This window comes from Electrophorus electricus, chromosome 3 (assembly GCF_041902795.1).
Source record: "Electrophorus electricus isolate QZ-2024a chromosome 3, ASM4190279v1, whole genome shotgun sequence".
NCBI lineage: Eukaryota > Metazoa > Chordata > Actinopteri > Gymnotiformes > Gymnotidae > Electrophorus > Electrophorus electricus.
The window spans coordinates 36,609,491-36,634,723 of record NC_137499.1 but is presented as its reverse complement, the minus strand read 5'-3'; the positions used below and the strand labels follow the sequence as shown (position 1 = coordinate 36,634,723).

General features: G+C 45.5%; 1 protein-coding gene and 1 long non-coding RNA gene across 10 annotated transcripts in view; one reads left to right on the top strand and one right to left on the bottom strand.

Annotated features, from left to right (window-relative positions):
- Window positions 1-89: 89 nt before the first annotated feature.
- LOC113582198 (uncharacterized) lies at window positions 90-19,258 on the top strand. 6 transcript variants are annotated; one of them, XR_014122851.1, is made up of 7 exons: window positions 90-687; window positions 6,158-6,314; window positions 6,426-6,540; window positions 6,692-7,144; window positions 7,472-7,571; window positions 15,409-17,066; window positions 17,350-19,258. It is a non-coding gene; the product is annotated as an uncharacterized LOC113582198 (long non-coding RNA). The 6 variants fall into 6 exon arrangements; XR_014122850.1 differs by lacking the exons at window positions 7,472-7,571; window positions 15,409-17,066; window positions 17,350-19,258 and adding an exon at window positions 3,068-6,047 and having other exon boundaries at window positions 6,692-7,373; XR_003411137.3 differs by lacking the exons at window positions 7,472-7,571; window positions 15,409-17,066; window positions 17,350-19,258 and adding an exon at window positions 5,912-6,047 and having other exon boundaries at window positions 103-687; window positions 6,692-7,373.
- Window positions 18,821-25,233, bottom strand: part of rab11fip4a (RAB11 family interacting protein 4 (class II) a) — a 46,241-nt gene continuing 39,828 nt past the window's right edge. For all 4 annotated transcript variants that reach the window (XM_035524650.2, XM_081711353.1, XM_081711352.1 and 1 more), the window contains 5 exons: window positions 24,260-24,341; window positions 23,294-23,431; window positions 22,955-23,113; window positions 21,777-21,920; window positions 18,821-21,605 (listed from right to left, as the gene is read on the bottom strand). In XM_035524650.2, the coding sequence (XP_035380543.1) occupies window positions 21,489-21,605; window positions 21,777-21,920; window positions 22,955-23,113; window positions 23,294-23,431; window positions 24,260-24,341 (640 nt within the window). In that variant the 3' untranslated portion in view covers window positions 18,821-21,488. The remainder of the gene's footprint in view (window positions 21,606-21,776; window positions 21,921-22,954; window positions 23,114-23,293; window positions 23,432-24,259; window positions 24,342-25,233) is intronic.

Genomic DNA, 25,233 nt, shown 5'->3' with positions numbered 1-25,233 from the left:
AAGTAATTAGAGATAAAGGACAGTGGCTGTAATTCATGTTAAATACCAGCGGTCTTAGAAATACCAGGATATTACAGTGTAATGCGATCACAGGTTACCACTAAAATCAACAGGCTGTTCTAGACACTATACTCAAATAGATATAATAGCCTTAGATATCACTGCAACACGTATTTGTGTTTCCTACCCATAAAGATGTTGCATATGTTAAACGCGAACTATTTTAATCACTTTTTTTTAAAGACGAAGCAATGTGACACAACTTGCGCTACCTAGAATTCCATTTTAGGGAGGGCCCGGGGAGTTGCTCGAGACCGCGCACGAGATGACTGCCTGCAGATCAGTAGTCGCAGTTGCACATGGTAGGCACCCAGATACATCTGACCAAGACAACGCCGTTGGGTCGGTCCACGAAGACTTTTGATGGATACACTCATCATCATTTATGGATTTTAGGAGATATGCAAAAAAAGAACCATATTTTTTTCCCTCCCCTCCGGGAAATCAGGATCTGAGATAGAATCGCGTCTTTATTTGGAGCCCGCTGTAGCAATCGGACTCAACACCCGAACGTCAGAGTTGCGCTCACTTTTGTACAACTCCGATCAGTGACAATAAGATAAAACACGCTCCAATAACGGTACTGGAACAGTACAGCTGTCGCACAAGTGGCGTGCGGCGAGGAAGGTAGGCCACATGCGATTCCTCCATGTAAATTTAAATCGCTTGAACGCAACTCATTGCTGTTATCCAAATTGTTTGCTTCGTCATCGCCGAAGCTGCTACTCGAGTCTTGCTGAAGGCGTCACGATACTAGGTCATGATCGCATAAATACGAGGATATGTATGATGTTTGTGATATGACAGTTATGAAGGGATGGATACCTCGAACAGATCGCTTTGTGGAATACGTGCCCGTATTATTTAAGTAAACGCGACATTAGGCGAACACAGTGGCATGACGCGTCTTGGACCACAGTGATGTGTTAGAGGTTGGGTCTTTGCGGGCAAGGTGAGTGGTTAAAAGTGTTCTCCCAACTGGCCTACAAAGTCCCAGTTTCTGACTCATGTGATCTTCCGTACAATTTTTTATTTTTCTTTGATTGTAAATAAACGGTCGTCAAATTCCAAGTCAAATAAATACATTTTTAAAAAGCTTTTACAAAGTTATGAAAAAGGTTCAGATAAGGCTTAACGGAAAAGAGGCCATTTAAATGAAACATCGTTAATAGTATTACAAGATAAGAATGACAAAACGTTCGTAGTTCTGTTACCACTATCTAAGATGCTGCCCAGGAAATAATTACTAAGAGGCTGGATGAGATAAGATAATTAAATTAAGTCCATCGGTAGATAAACTCTGACTGCATAAACTACCACCTGTTTTGTGAAAACGTCTTTCGGACAAGTCCCATATTTCTGATTCAAGATGAGTCCATATTCCCAAAAGTTGTTCTGCATAGCATGACATACATAGAAATGCCGCTTGAAGGAGGAAAAAAGACAATTGACAAGTGACGTGACGGTTCCGGTGGAGCTCAGCGGCTGCAGCGCTGTTTGTCTTGGGAAGGAGGCGGCGTACCACACGCCTCTCCTGTCGCACCTGACCTGGAGGCCTCAGTGGTTGGGACCGCTGTGGGGATGAGATGCATGGATAAAATGTACGGATTAGCTGTATAGATTATCTGTATGGGTGAGCGTCTTGGATTATCTGTATGGGTGAGCGGCAACAATTGGTTGTATGGAGTAGCGACGTGGATCAGATGTACGGATTAGCTGTACGGTTTAGCTGTCTGAATGAGCTGGGCGGATGAGTTGCGTGGTGGCCCTGTCTGCCGTGTGTTGCTCAACAGTTTAGCAATGTTTAGAGCACAGTGATCTTCGTGTACTCACAGGATCATCCCAGTATTCTGGCTAAGTTTAGTTCAGATAATCTATTTGTATCTAAACGTTCCACATAGCCTATTTTTAGAATTCAGAATAGTGCTTTGGGTATCCGGGCAGTATACGTCTTCCAAATGAACAAATACCAACCCAAATAGGAAAAACATTTGCGCAAAAAAATGTTGAACTCAGTAGCCTCTCTTAGCTTTTCACTTAAATCCTGAAAGCAAGCCCCAGCGCCCTTTTTATAAAAGCAATTTATAAACCCATCCACATGTATTGGGGGGAGGCGGGGTTGGTTGAGCGAAAGAGGAAGGGGGGAGGGGAAGCCCCTCACTTCTTAATTTAAACTTTTCGGTTGTTGGCCAGTCGACAGCAGGGTCTGCTCAGTGCCAGTAGCGGGGGTGAGGCAGTGTTTCAGCCTCCCCATGGCCCAGTCTCCCCTGGAACAGCGGCGAGTTGTTCTCCGAGCAACGAGCAGCCGTCAGCGAGCGCGAGGGAGGCGTGGGGCGTGAGGCATGAGAGCGAGGCTGCAAGGCTCAGGAAAGAGGACCCAAGAGACGGCAAGAAAAATGAGGGACTTTCAGGGGCAGCTGTGTTTTATTAACCCAGTCATAATGCCCCTGAAAATCCTTATTGCTCTTGCAATTTTCAGCATGCCATGACAGGGCTGAAAGATAAGACGCATTTTTAGTTTTCAAGGGGCGTGATTAACCGCAGCTCTAAAATCAGAGCTCAAATTAATATGCACAGTGTGATGATGTATATCTCTGTTAATATATATCCATGTTTCACAATCAGAGATGGTAGACTAGAAATCTGATAAAACACTCAAAGATCTGCAGTGGGCCTGATTTAAATGACTAAAAATTAAACATATCTAGCCTTTAATCTCAGTAAGGTATTTTTCTGTTTGCTGGACAGATAAAATAGTCTCTGTACTCCGTGCGAAGCCAATATTAAAGCTGTAAAAGAATTGATATTTTTCACGTTAACTACATAATCTTTTTTATCATGTTTACTACATAAGCTTTTGGAAAACTTACAATGCTGTGTGGTTTTCCGTGTAAATTCATACCGTAAAATCCACTCAGAGTTCTTTTTATAACAGCTGTGATCTTATTCATTTGCGTACTGCGGTGGACATGGCCATTGAGATTCTCTGTGATTCTGCTCTGCTCAGGATGAAACTTGAACAAACTACAGTGTGGGTTGGCTCTGTGGGAACAGTGCAGCGCTGGGTAGAGGTGCCAGCGTTTCAGCCTGCCGTGAAAATATGGCTGGTGGATTCGTCGTAAGCTGTGGGTCTGACTCACCCCACCGGATGCAGCACGCGGACGGGCAAAAGCTCGTATGCGGGCAGCAAAAGAACGATTCAGTTACTCACCCAGCTCCGACCGTGCACGGCTCCGACTCCACACAGCTTCACCCACCCACAGCTCCAACCATGCAAAGCTCCGTCCACACCCAGTACCAAACCCACGTAGCTCCAGCCGTGCACAGCATCTAGCTCCAACTACACAGTCTGGTGTAGAGTGTGTGGAATCTTGAGCCATGCTATCAGCATAACCTGCACCTCTAAAACTCTCATTAACACACTCATGCACACTCGCACGCACGCACACACTAATCATTTCCCACCGCTGTGAGCGTGGAGCATTATGCGCCAGAGCTTTCCAGGGCCAAGAAACTCCTTAGTAGTGCTGATTGTGGGAGAGGCTACATTTAAGCGAAGTATGTTAAGGAACCCTTAAACACACTAAACTAGCCCAGCTTTGAATTCAGGAGCATCACTGGGTCATGCACACTGGGATTCAGCAGTCTAATGTGGAGAAAATTTGAATATGTCAGTGCCCTGGGCTCCATATGTTTCCTCTGGGGCATGAGTTCAAACACACACACATACTTTAAGAAATGAAAATAGTAACTAAAGGCTTTTTGCTTGTCTGCTGTGGTGATGGGTGATTAGGCTGAGAAAGCTGTCCACACTAACAGAATTAATGCACTACTCCTCCAGTGAGTTCTTTCTTCACTAGATGATCTTTTTTTTAATCAGATCCCGACAAATGGCTTTGAAAGGCAAAAACCAAAACCGAACTGAATGAAAAGAGGAAAATGTGTGAGTGTAAATATGTGTGTATGAGTAATTGTGTGAGTGTATGTGAGCATGTGCATATGTGTGAGTACATGTGAGTGAGTGTGTGAGTGAGTGTGTGAGTGAGTGTGTGTGAGTGAATGAGTGTGAGTGAGTGAGTGAGTGTGTGAGTGAGTGAGTATGTAGCAGTGGCTGGAGAAGTGGAGTTGCAGGTGGAGATGCAACCCCCCCCCCCCCCCCCCCCGCAAACCCAGCTATGCTAGTGGGTGTAGTGACTCAGTAGTGAGCAGTACACACCCTGGCACTGACTCACACTCACACACAGTAATCTGCACATCTCACACACCTGCAGAAATGCAGCCATTCTCCATTAGGTTTTTGTATGTGTGAAAAACAGGGATGATGTTCTGTTTCTCAGCCACAGCAAACCTTCCCAGATGCTCTTCCTGTAGTCTGCGTCTCTTTTACGTAAGCAGCCCTTTCCTGTGCTGATGGCTGTGTAGTGATCACTATGCCAGTGTGATGCCAAGCGTGCTGCATTTTCACACGGCTTCCATGTGATGGTGTAGATCCCACCTGACATAGACCAATCAGGGGCAAGTATAGGTGTGTCGGAGGCGTGCAGACGGCAGAGTGCGATGCCGCTGCCCACTCTGCTAGGGGGAGCCATACCTGCTACAGTTCTGTGTGTTCCACATTCCTCCCTTTGGAAAGCGCACACCTTAAAAACACAGAGAGGGGAAAACAGAATCACAATAATCCGCAAACACTGGCCCTGTCCGTGCTGTTAGAAAGTGTTTGTGTGTGAGAGAGAGAGAGGGAGAGAGTGAGAGAGAACAGTGTCCGGCAGAAACAAAAGAAAGTTTCAAAAGTAAGTACTGATGACTGAGAAGGAGTTGGAGCTGTTTGGTCTGTGGTGGGATTAAGACACTGTGAGCGTTGTGCTGCTGGGCTCGGAGCAAGGCAGGCCATACACAAGATAAACGTGCAGCGCCCAAGTCGTGCAAAAGCGCATAGAAGTGCCACGCGAGGCTCTCTGCCCGTTGCTTCATACCGGTTCCTGCTCAGCTGCACTGGTATTTTTAGGACAACCTGTTTTCTCTTTCCTAGTGGTCTGTCTGGCAATGCAGGAAACGCAATCAGAGAAAGGAAAGGTTTTACACATCACCAGCTCCCAAAGTTTATTTACATAACAGAAGCATGTGTGCCAGTCTGTGATGTCATGCTGCACTAAGATGTCGTATGACATCAGTGGCGTAGACTGGAAAAATCGCCACGGGCTGACATGCCATGACATTTTACTGTTTTTTCAGACTTTGGAACCACACTGCCTCCCTATGAACGCGGCAAGAAAAGTTATAACTGTTAGAAAATGGCCACGGCATGACTTAGCCTGAAAAACCATTTCAGATTTTGTTTGGTATACAAATGAGGTGCAGAGAGAATGCACTTGAGTTTAGATAAAGCGTGATATTTACTTTGACATGAACATGGACTACACTAACACATTATGACACATTTTATCTTAACTGTTTGTCTCATTCCGTCTAGTCTTGCCACTGCAGTGTGTCTCCAGCTGCCCTCAGGAACCAGTCAAACATGGTTTAACCATTTGAGCACCCCCCCCTTTTCCCAGCCAGTGAAGAGCAACAACTCCCACCTCATTAGTGTTACAGCAAATGCATTACAAGGGAATGTCTGTAATGGGCCATTACTCCATAATACTGGAGTTAAGGTTGCGCATAGTGCCTACCATTCTTTAATAATCTATTCTCGATTATTATGCAAAGCCCTGATTTCTTCTCGGGGAGTCGTTGCTATGATCCAGCAGATTCCAGGCAGACGCTGAGGTGTGTTAGGCCCTTGCGCTGCTAAAAATGTGCTTTTGAAATGACCCGTGAGGGGACACACCAACGTTTTTATACAATGCAGCATCTCTGGTGCCACACGGTCCATGACAGCAGGGATGTGGGCACGGCCTGGCGCATCTAACCCGGACCGAACGAGAGAAAAGTAGGAACAACAAAGAATGAACCATGGCATGCTTTATCCCCACGGGCTGTCCTGAGTTGAGTACCCATTCAATGATGTCATTCTGCACCGCGTGAAACTGTCAGTGCCCAGGAGACGATGAACGCTCCTGGCTGCTCGTGCTCAAGCACCACTGTGTGTGTGCAGGGTCTGTTCTAATGAGCACTTGAATGAAGAACAGGTGTGGGGGTATTGAGGAGGAGTCTAGCAAGAGGAACCGCCGTGGAGCATTCCGGGGCAGACGGCCCCGTGTCATTAGCCTGGGACAACGGGACTGCGCTCCACTGGCAAGCGGAATGACAAGGTACAAGCCCCACTGACTCACTTTTGCAAGAGTAGAAAACACAAGAAGAAAATCATGTTTTATTGAATACTTTTGTTGAACAGGCTTTTCTTTTTGTTGCAAATGGTGAAGAGGGTGATCGGAGCCAAACGTAGCCTGAAGAGCATGAGGTTTCGGTCCAGGTGAGCGTGTCTGCCCAAACCAAAGAGAGTGCAGGAAACCATTCCAGTTCCACACAGAGCAAAAAGTACATCTACTTATATATTTATATGTATACTGTATATTTTCATTTTTGAAAATGATTTTTAACGCCTTGTTCTTTTTCTAAAATAACAATAAAAAAAATATCCCTAGACCATCCAACATGAACCCTCCTGTTTACTGTGTTTCTGATACAGGAAACCCTCAACGTTCGCTGAAGTGTTCTTGCACCAGACCTGCTTCTGGGACACAGATAGCTTCTAAATCACCAAATCCAGACTCTACAACCTCCTGTCTGCTCAAGCACCTGGTCTATCCATTGTCTATCTTTCATCGTGATAGCCATACCATTTTTATGTTCCATGCTCCGAGAACTAACTTAATGGTTTGGGACATAGACGTATTATTATCAGTATAATTCCCCTGATGTTGTCCATTCCTTCTGTTCTGTTTCTCCGTTGTTTTCTTGGATTATTCTTGATTATTCATGTGCATGTCATCGTGCTGTCCATTGTGGAGCAGAGGAGGATGGGTTCCCCTTCAGCCCTGCTTCCTCTTGAGGTTTCTTCCTCTCACCCTCAGGGAGTTTTTCTTCAGGACTGTCGCCCCTGGCTGGTTCCCTGGGGGCTTGGATCAAGACAATGGCTGTTGTAAGAGGCATTATATAAACATACTTTGATAGATAAAATTAATTATGTACATTTATTTCAATGTTGCCAACCTTCAGACATCAGACTCTCTTCTGGACCAGTCTTTCAAACACAGTTTAAAATATGTGTTTATTTATTTATTTTAATACTAATATTTTAAAATAATATTTTAATAGCAGTAGTTGTTTGCCCAGATTTCTTTGAAATCTTTAAATCCAGTTTGTCACCATACCACGTGTTCTGTTTTCATTTTTAAATGTGCTGTTCAGGACTTTGATTACTGCACAGTCTGCCAGTAACCTCACACACCTACTTTCATATTTATAGCTGCAGTTCTGGAGGGTTGATTTGCATTCTCCAGAGGTGGAGGTGTCGAGGGTCATGATGCGGCTGGATCATCTCTGTGGCCCCTCCCACCCCCCACCCCGTATGTCTCACTGATTTACACTTCTTACACCAACGACCATATTTCTGGTCCCTAGCACTGCCCTCTAAGTAAGTGTGCATTTGTGTGTATATCCATTACATAAATGCCTGAGAAAATGTTGTATACACTTACACTGGAGTGCATATTGCTTGGTTTGCTTCCTTCATTGGAATACACCTGCGAATATGAATGATTTGTAAGTGTATATCACTGATGAATTTTCTAAGTGAAAGGTGTGTAGATGTGTGGGCTAAGTGGCCTATGATGGTGTGCTCTACAAGGCAGGGGCTCAGTGGTGCTGGTATATATCCCGTTTTGCCCTCTCAGCTTGGCATTTCTCATCAAGCGTAGGGGACCTGCTGCAGACAGCAGCACTTTATCGAGAGAGAGAGAGAGAGAGAGAGAGAGAGAGAGAGAGGGAGAGACAGAGAGAGAGAGGGAGAGAGAGAGGGAGAGAGAGAGGGAGAGACAGAGAGAGAGACAGAGAGAGAGAGAGAGAGAGAGAGAGAGAGATGTTTTGATGAAGCGGGTTACTTTATATAGTCAGGCATTCTGTGCATTTGTCGCCCCTCTGTGAAACCTCAGTGATGTGACCCACAGGATTAACAAGCCTGTGTATATGAGGGACCGCACTGAGACAGAATACGCACACACGCATGCAATGTCCACAATTGTACCTCCCTGTTTAAAACTCTAGTTTCACCTTCTGCAGAAAACACCGGCTACAAAATAACCAAACATGACGAGAGCAGAGTTACTCGATTACCGACGCCAAGTGTCACACAACGTCCGTAACTGCCGTAGGATGCCCAATGCATCCATCATCAGGGCATCAGCTGTTATCCAATTAGTTCATGCCTATTTTAAACCTGTGGATCCTTCAGAGACGCCACAGCGAGAAGTTTAGGTGTGAGATTGCTCTGGTACTAGACAATCAGCTGTTAGTGCTGGAGATGATAAACTCCCACATACGTCAAATATGCATGGGTCATACTGCAAAGAGGTAACATCCTAGTACTTTGAATGTTTTAACAATACATGGCATGAATCACAATATTACATTTTTCAGAAATTTGGAAATGAATTAGAATGGACAAAATGCACCAATATTACTGTACTGCCATATTTAAATTAATTATTAAAATACTACTTTAAAAGTTTGCAAAAAAACAAAACCAAAATAAAAAACAAAACAAAACAAGAAGCAAAACCAGGCAGTTGTTAAAACTGGCTTTGTAAACACTTTAAACACGTTTACATGCTCTGTGGGGTTGAGCTCGTCTCTTTGATGTGTATGAGGTACACACTGTTTATGTATCATAGTTGATGATGACAACAATATACTCAGAATAAGTAATCGTGATGTAACATATCTTCATATTACACACTCTTCACAGTCAGCCACCCACACACACACACACACAGCCTCTTTCACACTGTTTAGGCGTACAGTAGAACATGTATCCTGATATATGACTGTAACCGTAAATCCTTTCCCAAAACCAACAGCATTTAAGATAGATGTCTACTCTAGGATTACGCTCACACCCACACACACACACAAACACACATGGGTATCGTCTTGCGCAGGTCCTGCATATGTTTTATGAGGTGATGTTAATGAGATCCTGACACTAGGGGGCCTTTTTCTACCCACAACCTCTCCATAAGCCCGTAAACGCAATGTGAGCCTCACCCCACTGAACCCACCACAAGCAGCCTCACACCCCCCGGACCCACCACGAGCCTCACTCTCCCTAAAACGACCACAAGCCCACAGCGATACCTCGCCACCCCGAACCCACCACAAAGCTCACAGCCCCAGATGCTAGCACTAGCAGCATGCTGTGTCTCTGTCATGCACACCACACAGCTATAATACAACACAGTAAATCCACAAGGGGAAATACTGCACTTGTGGAGGATGGGGCTGTGATCTGCTCTACTGTTCTCAGAGCCAACACCCGCCAGCTGCTCAACTGCTCTCCCTACAGCAGAACCATTGTTCTTTCACTGCCGTTCTGGTGCTTGTACACCGACAGTGAATGCATGGTTAGGAGAACAATTGTGTTTGGGTGTGTGTGTGTGTGTGTGTGTGTGTGTGTGTGTGTGTGTGTGTGTGTGTGTGTGTGTGTGAGAGAGAGAGAGAGAGAAATAGAGAGAGTTCCAGGTCAAACACCCAGGCGGAAGAGTGCAGGACTTCCTTCACCCGTGCTCTGGCCTGTGGAACCTGGGCAGACCGTTGCAGACCACACACACACACTCACACACTCACACACACACTCACACACACACACTCACACACACACTCACACACACACTCACACACACACACTCACACACACTCACACACACACACTCACACACACACACTCACACACACACTCACACACACACTCACACACACACACTCACACACACACACTCACACACACACACTCACACACACACTCACACACAGCATTCCAGTCCTGCATCAGCCCAGCTGCCCTCACTCTGGGCTCCATTAAAAACAAAGGCGCAATAAAACGGCTTTGTTCAAAGTTTCACGTGTGGTAAGGTGTTTTGTAGCCCCGTGGGCTACAAAGGCCCAGCCGAGCTGAGTGCAAACGCAAAGCACGTTCACACGCAGTGGCACGGATCTCAGAAGGAAGCGCTCCAAATCAGCCAGGTCTGTAACAACAGAAAACTTCGCTAATTCCCGCCGCAGAAATCCGTAGACTGGTGCGCCACGTTTGGCGCTGTGTGGAAGGTGAGGAACTGTGTACAAGGCTATGGACATGCAGCCAATGTACTGGGGGCAAGAGACAGAGAGGAGCAGGAGGGGAGACACGGGGTGGGAGGCAGACGGACGGAGGGAGGGAGGGAGGGAGGGACAGTGAGGAGACAGAAAGACCGGGGGAGAGAGAAGACTCCAAAATTCACAGCTGTGTTTCCCCACCTGTAGTCTATAGCAGAGGAGTACGCAGGGCAGCAGGCATAACCGCACGCTCTCTCGCTCTCTCTCTCTCTCACACACGCACTCTAAATGCATGCGTACAATCCATATTAAGTACCAATGGTCTAGTTTTTAAAATAAGCAAATAATCAATCAAATCAATCAATCAAATCAGCACAGTTCGATCTGTAGCGGAGCTTCAATGGCCGCCGCATGTGCCGCACCACCATGGACAATTATACAGAGATGAATTCCAGGAAGCAGAATTTGTAAAACCATGGCTCATAAGTTATACACCCTGTCTGGACATTTTCATCTTACTTTTTGTTTGTTAGATGTACAAACAGCTGTGACTGTGCTGCTTAAAAAGACTTGAATGTTCTGCTTAAAAAGACTTGAATGTGCTGCTTAAAAAGACTTGAATGTTCTGCTTAAAAAGACTTGAATGTTCTGCTTAAAAAGACTTGAATGTTCTGCTTAGGCCAAACAGGCCGTTTCCACACCAACAGGTAGAGAATTCTCAGGAGTCAATCAGGATACATCTGATATATTAAACGCATCAATCTACTGTTTGTCATCACATTAAACACATTTCTGGTTGAACAACAGAATGAAATGAACACGTCTAGCCTTCATATATTCTCGTTGTTGCGTTTTCGGTGTAGCCACAATGTGTAGCCACAGTGTAGTTGCTCAAAGATTTTCTTCTTTTTTTTTTACTGGGGTTACTTTTTTTTATTGGGGTTACATTTACAGTTCTATGGATTTGGTTACTGTGGGCTTTTTGCACCCATAGACTGAAAATGCAAGTTCTGCCGCAGAGTATGATAAATATTCCCATTATTTGTCAGGTATTCAGTAAAATGTTCACTTTAAATAACATATATGGCTTATTTAATGGCTCTCTTTCAGAGGAAACAAGTCTTATCTAAAACAGATGCAAACAACAGTCTGCTTTTTTATGGAGCTGTAATATTAAAACCAATCACTTTGGCTTAGGATAGAGCAGGCACTCCGGAAAAAGGGTTTGGTGTGTGTTTGAGTTTAGTGTGTGTGTTTGGGTTTGGCCTCACTCCTTTTACTCCACACACATGCCCTGCAACTGTGCAGCAGAACAGGCCTGGAGAACCGTACTGCCACGGGTCCGACCATCAAACCCCAAGGCCTCCTTCAGTTGAACAGCCAGCACGCACTGGTGGCTCTAGTTTTCAAACAGCACATCATAAAACCCACGGTGAGATTTACAGTCGTACCAGAAGCTTCTCCTTCTCGCTGTGTTCTGTTAGTCGCTCGGTGCCTGTCTGTGTGGGGGACAGAGGGAGGATCTCACTACGTCTCCCAAGTGATGCCTAGCTGGCTCTGTTTTGAAGAGAATCCATTATGAGCCTGTTAAAATGGCAGGGGAGGGTTAGGGGGTGATTTATGGTGATCTGGGAGACTGGAACGTGGTTCGGAGCTCTGCAGGAAAGTGTTTCCTTTTGTAGAAGGAGGGAGGTGGGGTCATATGAGGAGAAGGCCAAACCTCTCCGAAAACATCTCACACTGAAGAGGAGGGAACAGCACTAACAGGCAACAGAGAGGAGGACAACCAGAACATCAAGAGAACCCACCACTGTCAGAGGAGATACTCAGGGAACAGACTGTCATGTTCATGGACGTTTAACACAAACACACACACACGAAGTCACTTGATGAGATATGCAGAGATTCATGTCAGAGATATCTAACAAGATGAAATGGCTCACTAAAATCCACACAAATGCACACACACTATAAAACTTACACAAGATTACAATCAATTACAATCAAGATTGCAATCAATTATCTAATCCAGTGTGCATTTCAGTGAGGCCTGTGTTCCCTCCAGCAGTGCTGAGCAGGCTCCCATGATAGGACAGTACCTGGGGCCGAGATAAGGCAGCATGCTGACCAGCTGAGCGGGGCCCTCAGGAAGTGCCTCTAGTGACCAGTGAAAGTGTGCAACCCTCTGGAAGTTCGTCAGGGTTCATACTCCCACCTCATAATTCACAGTCAATGGGTATGAGAGTGTCCTAGCTAGAGGTCAGGAAAGAGAAGCCACTTCTTAACCTTGTGGAAGAATGTTGTGGTAGGGTACAGAATGCTGCCTTTCCAATTTCCCATCATGCACTGGTTTTGGACATTTTTAGCAGTGACAGCAGTAAAACAGTGCCTCTCGGTGTTAGTGAGATTAGAGACTGTTCCCAGGGTGGGGCTGCATAGAATCAAATATTTCCTACCACAATATACTTCTGTGATATTACACTGCTGCAAAGTATTACTGGGGCACGAAGTGTGGAAATAAAACCGTTATATTACAGCATTATGAAAAATTAATACGGCACTTTCACTTAATATAATCCACCAGTGATCTCAGTGGAAAGCTGAATGCTTTTACTAGGTTTGGCATAAATACAGCGTATTAGCCACAGTACATGGGTACAGCGTATTAGCCACAGTACATAGTCACAGCACATTTAATAAAGAAATGGCTGTTGCATGTAGAAAAACTCGGTGCAAAGGGACACAATGGCTGTAAGGGACCATGATGAAACCATGAGGCAATGCACGCCTGCAGCGCATGAAGCCAAATCTAACAGCAGACATTCCAGGCTCAAGCACAGAGCCAGAAGGTTTAAATGTTACACAAACACCAGCACTCTGTCCGAGCCCAGGAGAGTGCTTCCTGAAACCCCCTTCTCACTGCCACAAAACCCCTCCTCCACGCCGGGGTCACATGACCAGGCTCTACCTGCTTTCTGACTGCGCGCTCGGCATGCGCAACATATGTTTTTGCCAGCATGTTAAAATAGCATCATTAGCACACAGGGGTCAGATGGTTTTGAAATCCATGACAAATGCCCTGGGTGTTTATAGTGCAAGTGAGAGGGGCCTGAAGATTAAGAGGTTCTTTCTCACCCTCCCGAAAATCGGCGCTGATAGCTGCCTCTGGGACAACACCACAATGAGCGAGAGACAACGAGGTTAAGAGGCGGAAAACACCTGCGCTCTTCTCCAGAGATGAGCCATCGATAGCCCATCCAGTCTGGCAGCTTTGACATGAGGGGAGATGAAGGGTAAAATAAGAGGGTGAGGCCCGAGGGACAAACAGCTCTTAGTGAACAAACACACACCACAACACCAATGTAACCTACCTCACTACTCACCCCACGCAGAGTGTACCACACCTCACTACTCACCCCACGCAGAGTGTACCACACCTCACTACTCACCCCACACAGTACCACACCTCACTACTCACCCCACGCAGAGTGTACCACACCTCACTACTCACCCCACGCGGAGTGTACCACACCTCACTACTCACCCCACACAGTGTACCACACCTCACTACTCACCCCACACAGTGTACCACACCTTACTACTCACCCCACACGCAGTGTACCACACCTTAGTACGTACCCCACACGCAGTGTACCACACCTCATTACTCACCCCACACAGTGTACCACACCTCACTACTCACCCCACACAGTGTACCACACCTTACTACTCACCCCACGCACAGTGTACCACACCTTACTACTCACCCCACGCAGAGTGTACCACACCTCACTATTCACCCCACGCAGTATACCACACCTCACTACTCACCCCACACACAATGTACCACACCTTACTACTCACGCCACACAGTGTACCACACCTCACTACTCACCCCACACAGTGTACCACACCTTACTACTCACCCCACACACAATGTACCACACCTTACTACTCACCCTGCACACAGTGTACCACACCTTACTACTCACCCCCCACACAGTGTACCACACCTCACTACTCACCCCACACAGTGTACCACACCTCACTACTCACCCCACACAGTGTACCACACCTTACTACTCACCCTACACGCAGTGTACCACACCTTAGTACGCACCCCACACGCAGTGTACCACACCTTACTACGCACCCCACACACAATGTACCACACCTCACTACTCACCCTACACACAACCCACAGTACTGTACTGTTCATTCAACATAAACCCCACCAATCCTGACATGATGTGAAATTTTTCTGTGCGATCATACAATGTAAGAGTTTTTTTCTGAAAATTTCTTCATGGTGCAATTTGGAAAAGGTCACTTGCGACACTGATCGATAGTTGACAGTGCTCATGGGAAAACTGGCTCTTCACTACGGCTCTGGGGCAAGGGGTATCGAGTGTTGCAATAGTGTGATTGTGTATGTTAATTCCCAGGAGCCTTTACACACTTAGATCAGAGCGTGCGATGGCATGGCAGGCTGGGGCCAAGCAGAGGAAGGCTTCCCGACCTCATGAGTGATGAATCGTGGAGCTCTGACCAAAGACAGAGTAAAACCTGACTCCCGTGTGCAACGAGCGTTAGTACGTTAATATGTAAGAACCCCCACAATGAGGCTATTTCCATCAATGCACCCATCTGTACAGTTAACCCACTACCATGCGCAAGCACCAGTGCACAAGCACGGTGCACAAGTGCAGAGGTCTAACCAGTATTTCTGTAGTCAAGCCTGTTATACTTATGGATATGGAGATGACATAGACGTGTGCATTCACTCCCATGAACAACTACACTGAGCTCCAACATCACTGTCAGCCAAGCCTGAAAGCTTTTTGATCCTAGCAGGCTCCTGTAGGTCATGGAGAAGGTCCTTGTGTGGCAGTCAAGGAGCTAGCAGGGCAGAAATGGCAGCTTTAACACTGCCCACCTGAGCTCTGTGCCACCTCCATGCCCATGTCTGTGCCAGCCTCCGTGCAGGGCGTGCAGGATGGGAACAGGCTCCTGGTAGTAGGCTGCCTCACTGCCCTGCTGGCATCTTCAGCCAGAAGCTACAACACGTCTCTAGACTGCAATCTTTGTTTCCATCAGTTACTTAGAAGACGAAACGCCAAAGTTTCCGAGCTTGGATCGTGGACGCAGCGCTGCCAGGACGCCTTCCTCTCTGGCTGAGAGCAGGGAGCACAGGAGCGGCATACCCGGGCGACGAGCTCGACCCGCCGGACACGCCGGCCTCTCCATTCAGGACTGTGTGCTTTTCCACCCTCAGCGTTCCACGCAGGAGGACCAGTGCAGAATTCCCCCACTTAACAGCACACTTCCATGAGTCATATGAGAAAAGAGGGAGCGCTGGAGATATGCCCAGAGTTAGACCGGAGTTCCCCTCCAGAGAATGAACAAACACGCACACGTGCGCCCATGCACGCACACGTACACATATGCACACAAACATGCACGCACATGCAGATATGCGCACAAGCGCACAGATATGTGCACACATACACGTTTACACGCACGCACACACAATGGTCTACATAAAGCGAACAAAAAAAATGAATCGGAAATAACAGTATTAACGAAGATCCACAATCAAATTAGGTTTGCCTTTCCTCAAAGCCATTTCAGGGCAAAACTCCCAAGACACATGCAGAACCCAGTGACAAAATAGAACTGCCATTTTGAGTATCACCACTCGGCTCCAGGCTTAAACAAGTGATCTACTTTCACAGCAACTACTGTGTGTATGAAGTCATGCTGTGTCACTCAAACTGCTTTTCAAGCCAAAAAGAAAGCCAATAAAGCAACCCATTGCATGTGCATGAGCTCAGACGAGCCCTGGCACCAGTGTTAACCGAACCCTTCAAGAATGAACCGGTTATTCAGCAGAGGTTCGACTGCGTGGCAGACTTCAGCATTTTTTTTCAGTGTTATCTTAAGACTTTTTAGGGTTTTTTTCAGTGTCTTCTTGAAACATTTAAGTGTTTTTTTTTCAGTATGTTCTTGAGCTTTTCTTTCCTTACTCCTTCCCATGGGAGCCGCTGAGGAAACTCAACATCGCCCTCCAGAGGACGGCTCCCGCCCTGCTGTGGACTCTCACACGTGGACATGCACTGGGAGAGTCCCCCCTCATCACACGCCCAGCGGCACACACCTGGGAGAGGAAAGAGCCGAACAGCAGGCGGAGCCGAGGATCCCCACGGGCGGCCCAGCGGCTGGCGAGCACGTGCCCGGTTCTGCAAGCGGAACTCCCCTCACCTGCGCCGTCCCCGCCAACAATCGGGAACAACTTTGGAATAACAAGCAGCGAGTGACAAATGCAAGAAGCCTACCATCTCTCACCCCGGTGGTACCTACACCCCCTCTCCCTTCTGTTCAAGCACGAGATGCGCAGCATCCTTTTGCCAACCGAAAAGCTCAGCCAACAACCCTTAAGAGCTTCAAGGCGAGATTCCGGCCTTCCAGGTGGTCAGAGACGCCCGAGGACAGGCAGAGGAAGACTGAAAGGAGAGGCCAGAACGGAGAGAAAGTGGGACAGACCCCAGCGCGTAGACCTCCCCTGCTCCTGTTAGACGATAAGGGGGTCACCCACAGCTTCCAGTGCTGGATCAGGAGGCCCAGAGCCACCTGGCCCACATACACAGGCCCCTCTGCTCCAGTCCCCCCCTCCTTCGCCCACGGTGGACAAGGACAGTGAGCTGTGGAGGAACGGGAAAGCTTTCAGATACGAATCCCTCTCCATCGCAATCCAGGTCAGGGCACAGACTACACAGCCTGTGCTGGCCATCCAGAGGACTGTTCCTCATGATTTAACTCAAAGCAGAAGCTTCTTGTGGAAAAAAACAAACATAAAAAACCAAAACCCAATATCTTATGTTTCTATTTCATCATCACTACATGCCTGTACTCCCACATTATTGTCATTTAAAGAATAAGCTACTCAATTAGGTAGATAATAAACCTGAAAAAGAATGCTTGAATGTAGCGTAAACTCACTGTGGGTACTTGATTGCTAATTGCCTGCTGCTTTCACAGAGTGATTCAGTAGGACAACGGAGATTTGGATCTGAGAGAGAGCCTGTATTTGGACAGCTGCGATAAAACACATGTAAGTTGTTCTTAAAGTGTACATTCCATCCAGATGTGTACAGTGAGAAAAGTGTGGGAGGAGGCAGGGTTATCGCAGAGAAACCCAGAGAATGAGGATGCTGCCCGGGAGAACAAAAATACACACATCCTAAACAAGAGATCATCATTTTAATACCAGACAAGAATTCATTTGTTTCTAACGTAGGTTTGTGATCAACGCTGCTGCCTTATGATGTTATAATGAGGTTTTGGTGATAAAAAACGAGAAATGTGAAGATAGCAGTGGTTTTTTTGGGGGGGTTTTTTTAATCATATTGGCACAACAGTGTTGCTGCTTGGCAGTGTTGACCACAATCAATCATAAACAGAACGAGAGACATGGAGCATAGCAGCTCAACAGCGCCACTTACAAGTGTGTTTAGGTATTACAGATATTACAGATTTTGCAGGACAGGTGACAGTATTGTTACCTTCCCTGAATAACCTGCATTGTACTTTCTGATGAATATTTCAGTATATTTTCTTATATTCTAATACAGTATTATATGATACACAATAGTAGAATTCAGTTCTCTGCATCGTAAAACTGGACACAAGGAGGTGCAGGAACAGAGATATGCGGTGTAGTGGTGTATGTGGGCTGGGTGAGGTTCTGGTCCAATAATCAAAGATTAAAGTATCACTAAAGCTACACTAGGGCTCAGCACACCCTGTTGTAACACACTCGCTGACAACTCGTGTAGTTTGAATTTACAGACTCTAAGCAAAGCTATATAGCCAAAGTATTTCTACAAAGATCCATGGCAGATTTTTTAAGCCTACAACTGCTGTCTTTATCTCCAAGATCTCACCGATTTCTGAGAGACATGACTTCTACGGTATAAACCAAAACTGCACAATAACGACTGCAATTGTTCATTCATTTTTTTTCATGGTTACATACACAAGTCCATTTGCCTTACGGTCAACGAAGCAGGCTGCTGAGTACCTCTGCCCACTCCTCCTGCGTCTCAAGCTCAGGTCCAGCAGCCTGGCTCTGGGGATCACATTTCTTTAGTTTTGTTTTCTCCGTCCTTCTTCTGTCCATCTGGATCACACTCTTGGGCGTCATGGAGCATCCAAAAGCGCTCTGGAGTGCCCCAACTTCATTGATGGCATCGAACAGCGATATTTCTGTTTGGTTCTGTTTTTGTAGTCGACATTAGCGGATAGCAAAAAGGGAGAAGACATTCATTTGCATTCTCTTGTTAATAAGTAGCCTATATGCCGGCTAGTCTGAACAACAATTTACAGCAGTATATGCAAATAAAGGCGACTACGAAAATGATTTAGGCTCACTTAACAGTTTATATTCAAATCCACTAAAGGAAACTAGGTAAAGGTATGTCTTCCTGAAATAAAAGAACAACAGGCAAGGTTACGTCATGCCAAAAGCAATTTGTTTATTTTAGATGTCCATTTCCAGTTTGTCACAAGATTAGCGACACTTAATTGTATTACAACAGAATAAAAGTTTTGTCTGTGTGATGACAAAGCAATTGGCCATGTGTCCACGTCTAACTCAAAACCAGTACAACCAAGAGCTTTACTAAAATGATCCGTTAGGTAAGGCGTGTTTGGATTGGCCAATCTACAGCGCCACGTAATAATCTGTAATAATCTACATGTTGTAGGCCTGCCTATCTGACTGCAGTGGGTATAGACACAGAACCATTTGTCAAATATAAACATTTGAATTTCAAATTATGGTTCTTGCTACTGAGAAGTGTCTAACGACGGACTGAAATATCAGCCTTAATCTTAACATATTTTCTCAAAACTTTTGTCAAAATTACAAACTCCATTTTACTGGATAGACAGGCCTAAAGTCTATTATAGTACAATGTCACCAAGTCTCCAACAGCAAAGTGCCAAATTCTTGTGAAACAATGTTAAGAAAAATGTCCTATAGCACAGTCTAAATTCTAAGACATCTTGCCTTTTTATCATAAAACTGTATAAAAGGCTCAGTAGTTACTTTTTAGCTCTATGTCTGGCACATAAACACAGTTACTAGTTTCTGTACAACATTTACAACATAAGAAAATACCACAACATAAAACATATGACAAGAAAACACACACACACGTGTGTGTGTGTGTGTGTGTGTGTGTGTGTGTGTGTGTGTGTAGTGCATCTACAACTTATAAAATTAAAAGATAAAAAAACCTCTAAAAGTTGTGACATAAAAAAACAGCATTCCAAATAAACACAAAAACAAACAAAAAAAACCCCCCATGTGAATAAACTACAGAATCAGGATGAACGAGTCTGACACTACAGTTTCCAGCAGCCACAGTTCCTTCCTGTCTCAAGCACTGCAATGCAGGCAACCCTTCAGCTACCTGAAAAAATGCCATAAGATCAAAAACAAAACAAGGAAAGCAGAAAGAAAAATCGTAGAAAGTAGCACACGTGACCCATTCATGGCATGTACACTGAAAGCACTTTCAGTGAGCACGCAGCCAAGCACACGCTCATCAAGCATCCAGTGATTATCGTCATACTGATTTAGATGAATTATGACTGGTGAATCGGGATTTTTCCTCTTTCACTCATGGTGACGCATGTATTTGCGAGTCCGTGAGCCATAGGTGAGAAGAGCAGACGGTATTTCTTGCTAATAATGTACACGTGACAAACATATCAAGAAAAACCCAGCATTTAAACACCTGTGCAAGGGACCCAGACGTTTACATACATAGGAAAGAAAATATGGCAGTGGCATTACAGCCACCTACTCTAGCGTTTTAAACCCCTTGATTTCTCTGCTGGAGCACCGCCCAGCGCTGGCCCTGCCTGCCTGGAGTCGGAGCTTTTCCAGAGGGCCTCCATTTCTGTGCCGCTGTGCTGCCCAAACAGTGCCCCACGATGCATCTCTTCACACAAGGGCACTCTCTGCAGTACCTGGCTATTCCTTTCACCCCCCCCCCCCCCCCCGGCTGAGAGGGCCAGGGGGTCGCTGAACACGTGTAGACAAATACGGACCCCTGCTACGCTTCACAGGGCCCATCTTCTTCCTCACCGCACAGTAACTGCGACGGTCATATTAATGAAAGGAGAACGTAACCACATCTACGCAAGAGATTTTTTGATAGTTTGGGTTTCTCTGTATGCTGTACTAACCATCTGAACTAAAGATAATAAAGATTAGACTGCTTTCATCAGCATCAGGTAACAGCCAAAGGACTTTACACGCCTGAGCATGTGTAGCAGGAGAGGAGACGTGGTGGTGCTATGCTACAGGAACCCTGGGATCAACTAAGGATAACGGTAAATATCTCTTACACTTCTCCTTTAAAAAATAGACTTCATATTATCTTTTTTAACATTTTTTTTTTTTTTTTTTTTACACATCCTATATCTTCCCCCCCCAAAAAAAGGTTTTTGTTCCATTACCATTTTCAGTCCTTCATTCGGTATACATATCACTAGCTGTATATGCTATTTTGTGCAAACGTGTTTGCTCTGTGAACGTTTTATGCTCCGTTTGTGCTTCAACGCGTCTGGTGCCATGCAGCTGTGGCCTAAACCGCTCTTCCCTTTTCCAGTTCCAGGACAGTTGTGTTCGAGAGTGAACATTTAAACATTAAACTGACAGGAAACTCAGAAGGAGCCCAAGCAGACCTAAAGATCGATGAGTGTGTATGTAGCGTCTGCACCTCCTGTCTACATGACATGTGAGCTTATGGGAAATGTTCAGTGTTTTCCTTCTGTTTGTGGCAGGGCTTGCGGAGAGAAAAGCACATTACTACAGCAATTCCTGCTGTAAAACCTCATAGGTGCAGCGTTTAGGTTGAATATATCATATATAATCCTGCATCACCACATGTACACATATAGTCTTCTACATTACGTTCCAGTTAATTTGAACACATGTGTTAGTGTGCAGGGAACCTGTGTGTGTGTTTGTGTGTGTGGGAGTGAGCGCGAAAGCGCATGAGCAACAGACACATGACGTGTTGACATGTTGGTGCTGTTCACTCCCATGGCCAGAAGGGGGAACAGTGAGTGTGTTCCTTCCCTCCAGCTGGAGCAGTGCAGCTCTAGTGCTTGATCTCAAGGATGGAAGGGTTGTGGTCTAGGATGGCGAGGATGATCTTGTCCATGTACTGGCGCAAGCGGAGGTTGATCTCCTCCTGCTCCTTCAGGGCATCAACCAGCTGCAGAACGAACAAAGGGAACCCAGATCATTCTCAGAGGTTCGCAACGACCGAACGTCATGTGCTTGTACCTGGTGTGTGTGTGTGTGTGTGTGTGTGTGTGTGAAGGAACCCTGGCCGTATGCAATCGCCACGTCGTCCGACAGTCTGAAATGGGAGGCTGCGTCTCACCTCATCTCTGGACGCGTTGTCGATCTCAGTGGCCAGCGACTGTGCCTTGGTGGGGCAGGCAAACAGGTTCCTGGCCTCATACAGACTAAGGCTGAGGATCTGCCCATTCAGATCGTCATTCTGGTCACGCAGTTTGTGGTTCTCCTGGTAGGGGGCAGTGTCGAGCTCGTGTTAGATGACAGGTCATGTGATAGGTAATGTTTCTCAAAAACATATATACACAGACTACTACTATCACTCTATACACAGACTACTACTAACACTCTATACACAGACTACTACTAACACTCTATACACAGACTACTACTAACACTGTATACACAGACTACTACTATCACTCTATACACAGACTACTACTAACACTCTATACACAGACTACTACTAACACTATACTCAGACTACTACTAACACTATACAGAGACTACTACTAACACTCTATACTCAGACTACTACTAACACTCTATACTCAGACTACTACTAACACTGTATACACAGACTACTACTAACACTCTATACTCAGACTACTACTAACACTCTATACTCAGACTACTACTAACACTATACACAGACTACTACTAACACTCTATACACAGACTACTACTATCACTCTATACACACAGACTACTACTAACACTATACACAGACTACTACTAACACTGTATACACAGACTACTACTAACACTCTACACAGACTACTACTAACACTCTATACACAGACTACTACTAACACTCTATACACAGACTACTACTAACACTATACACAGACTACTACTAACACTGTATACACAGACTACTACTAACACTATACACAGACTACTACTAACACTATACACAGACTACTACTAACACTGTATACACAGACTACTACTAACACTATACACAGACTACTACTAACACTATACACAGACTACTACTAACACTATACACAGACTACTAACACTATACACAGACTACTACTAACACTATACACAGACTACTACTAACACTATACAGACTACTACTAACACTGTATACACAGACTACTACTAACACTATACACAGACTACTACTAACACTATACACAGAGTATTAGTAGCTATAAGAACAAAACCTGTGTCTCCACCCTGGTTCTGCCTGCTGTGTTTAGTGTAATTGTAGCTAAAAGGGGCAGCAGCTCTATATCTCCTCTCTGGCTGTACCTGTCGGAGGCGTTTGACCTCATGCTCGAGCTCGATCTCGCGTGCACGAGCGTTATACTCGGCCAGGCCGGCTGAAGAGTTGCGGCCACGCCCAGGACGCTCCGTCTCCAGCTTAAAGTGCTGCAGGTGCTCCAGCTCACGACGCAGGTCTTCTATCAACTACACGCGCACACACACACTTTGAGTTTTGAATACTCTTAACAATATAATAATAGTAATAATAAGAAGAAATAGGTGAAGAAGTGTGTGTGTGTGTGTGTGTGTGTGTGTGTGTGTGTGTGTGTGTGTGTGTGTGTGTGTGTGTGTGTGTGTTCGTTAATGGACTACAGAGCCTCTCACATCCTGCATGGCCTCTCTCTCTTTCTGAAACTCATGTCTGTTCTGCCACAGCTTGTCCATCATCTTCCTGTACAGGTCCATCTCATCCTTCAGACGCAAACTGGTGTCCTCCAGCTTATCGGTCATACGCTGCTTCTCCTGGAAACACACAAACATCATCACCACACACGCACGCAAACACACAAATACAGGCACACACACATACAAAGTGAGCACTGTTATGCCTACAATTAACCACCACATTAATTTCAGTAACTAAAAGAAATCAAAAAATGTTTATTCTATTTAAATAATTATTTTTGGGCAAGTCAATAAAATGCCCCTGCACAGTCAGAATGATCATGTTTTCAGATCATTATTAGGTTGGAGACAGGCCCCTGTCTTCCAGCATTAAGGACAGGCCCTTGCTCTGGGCCCTGCTCTGTATCTCTGTAGCTATGTTTTGGTGATCAAAGCCATGCGGGCTGAGCCAAGCAGTGCAAACATCCCATGATGTGCTCATCAGCCAGGCAAATGTAGAGCTCTCATTGGACAGGCTAATGCAGAGCTCTCATTGGTCCAGTTAATGCAGAGCTCTTGTTGGTCAGGCTAATGCAGAGCTCTTATTAGTATTCTCATCTTGCTTCACAGCTCCGCTCACTCTAGAGAAGCTGTACCCAAATGTCTTCAACATGCCCGCAAACCTGGAGCATGATGTGTATTTGCACGTGCAACTGTGTGTATGTGTGTGTGTAGGTGTGCACAGTTTATAGTATAAAAGTGCATGTTTCTCAGACACTTTGACTTTTTGAGGATGTTCTTTGACATACAGGTGCATCATCCTAGAGAAACAGAACATGGGAGTGTATGTTCAGTGAAGTGTTCAGTAATTACGTGTTGTGTGGTGTGAGTGCGTGTAAGTGTGTGATCTTCTGCTCATGGGGATGGTGATAGTAGTAGTAGTTTTGGTGGTGAGATTACCCTTACCTGATCCAATTTCTCAGTCTGAGACTTCAATCTGCAAACGTTCACCTTCATCTCCGCATTCTCCTCCTCCAGTTGTTGCACCCTAAGACAGAACAATAAAACATAAGTGACGCAGCACTCGCAAAGGAAGTGACTTTGCAGTATCACACAAACAAACTGGATTGCAGGAGCTTTTGTTGTTTCTACAGAGAGAGTCCCCACTAGTAACTAATCAATAAAGCCTTTTGGTGTATAGTATACAATGTGTAGAGTAGAATGTACAGTGGAGAATATTCACTATGATGTGTAGTGTAGTGTATAGAGTGTAGTCTGTAGTGTAGTATATAGAGTGCGGTGCGTAGTGTAGTATATAGAGTGCGGTGCGTAGTGTAGTATATAGACTATGATGTGTAGTGTAGTGTATAGAGTGCGGTGCGTAGTGTAGTATATAGAGTGCGGTGCCTAGTGTAGTATATAGAGTGCGGTGCGTAGTGTAGTGTATAGAGTGCGGTGCGTAGAGTAGTATATAGAGTGCGGTGCGTAGTGTAGTATATAGAGTACGGTGCGTAGTGTAGTATATAGAGTGCGGTGCGTAGTGTAGTATATAGAGTACGGTGCGTAGTGTAGTATATAGAGTGCGGTGCGTAGTGTAGTATATAGACTATGATGTGTAGTGTAGTGTATAGAGTGCGGTGCGTAGTGTAGTATATAGAGTGCGGTGCCTAGTGTAGTATATAGAGTGCGGTGCGTAGTGTAGTGTATAGAGTGCGGTGCGTAGAGTAGTATATAGAGTGCGGTGCGTAGTGTAGTATATAGAGTACGGTGCGTAGTGTAGTATATAGAGTGCGGTGCGTAGTGTAGTATATAGACTATGATGTGTAGTGTAGTGTATAGAGTGCGGTGCGTAGTGTAGTATATAGAGTGCGGTGCCTAGTGTAGTATATAGAGTGCGGTGCGTAGTGTAGTGTATAGAGTGCGGTGCGTAGAGTAGTATA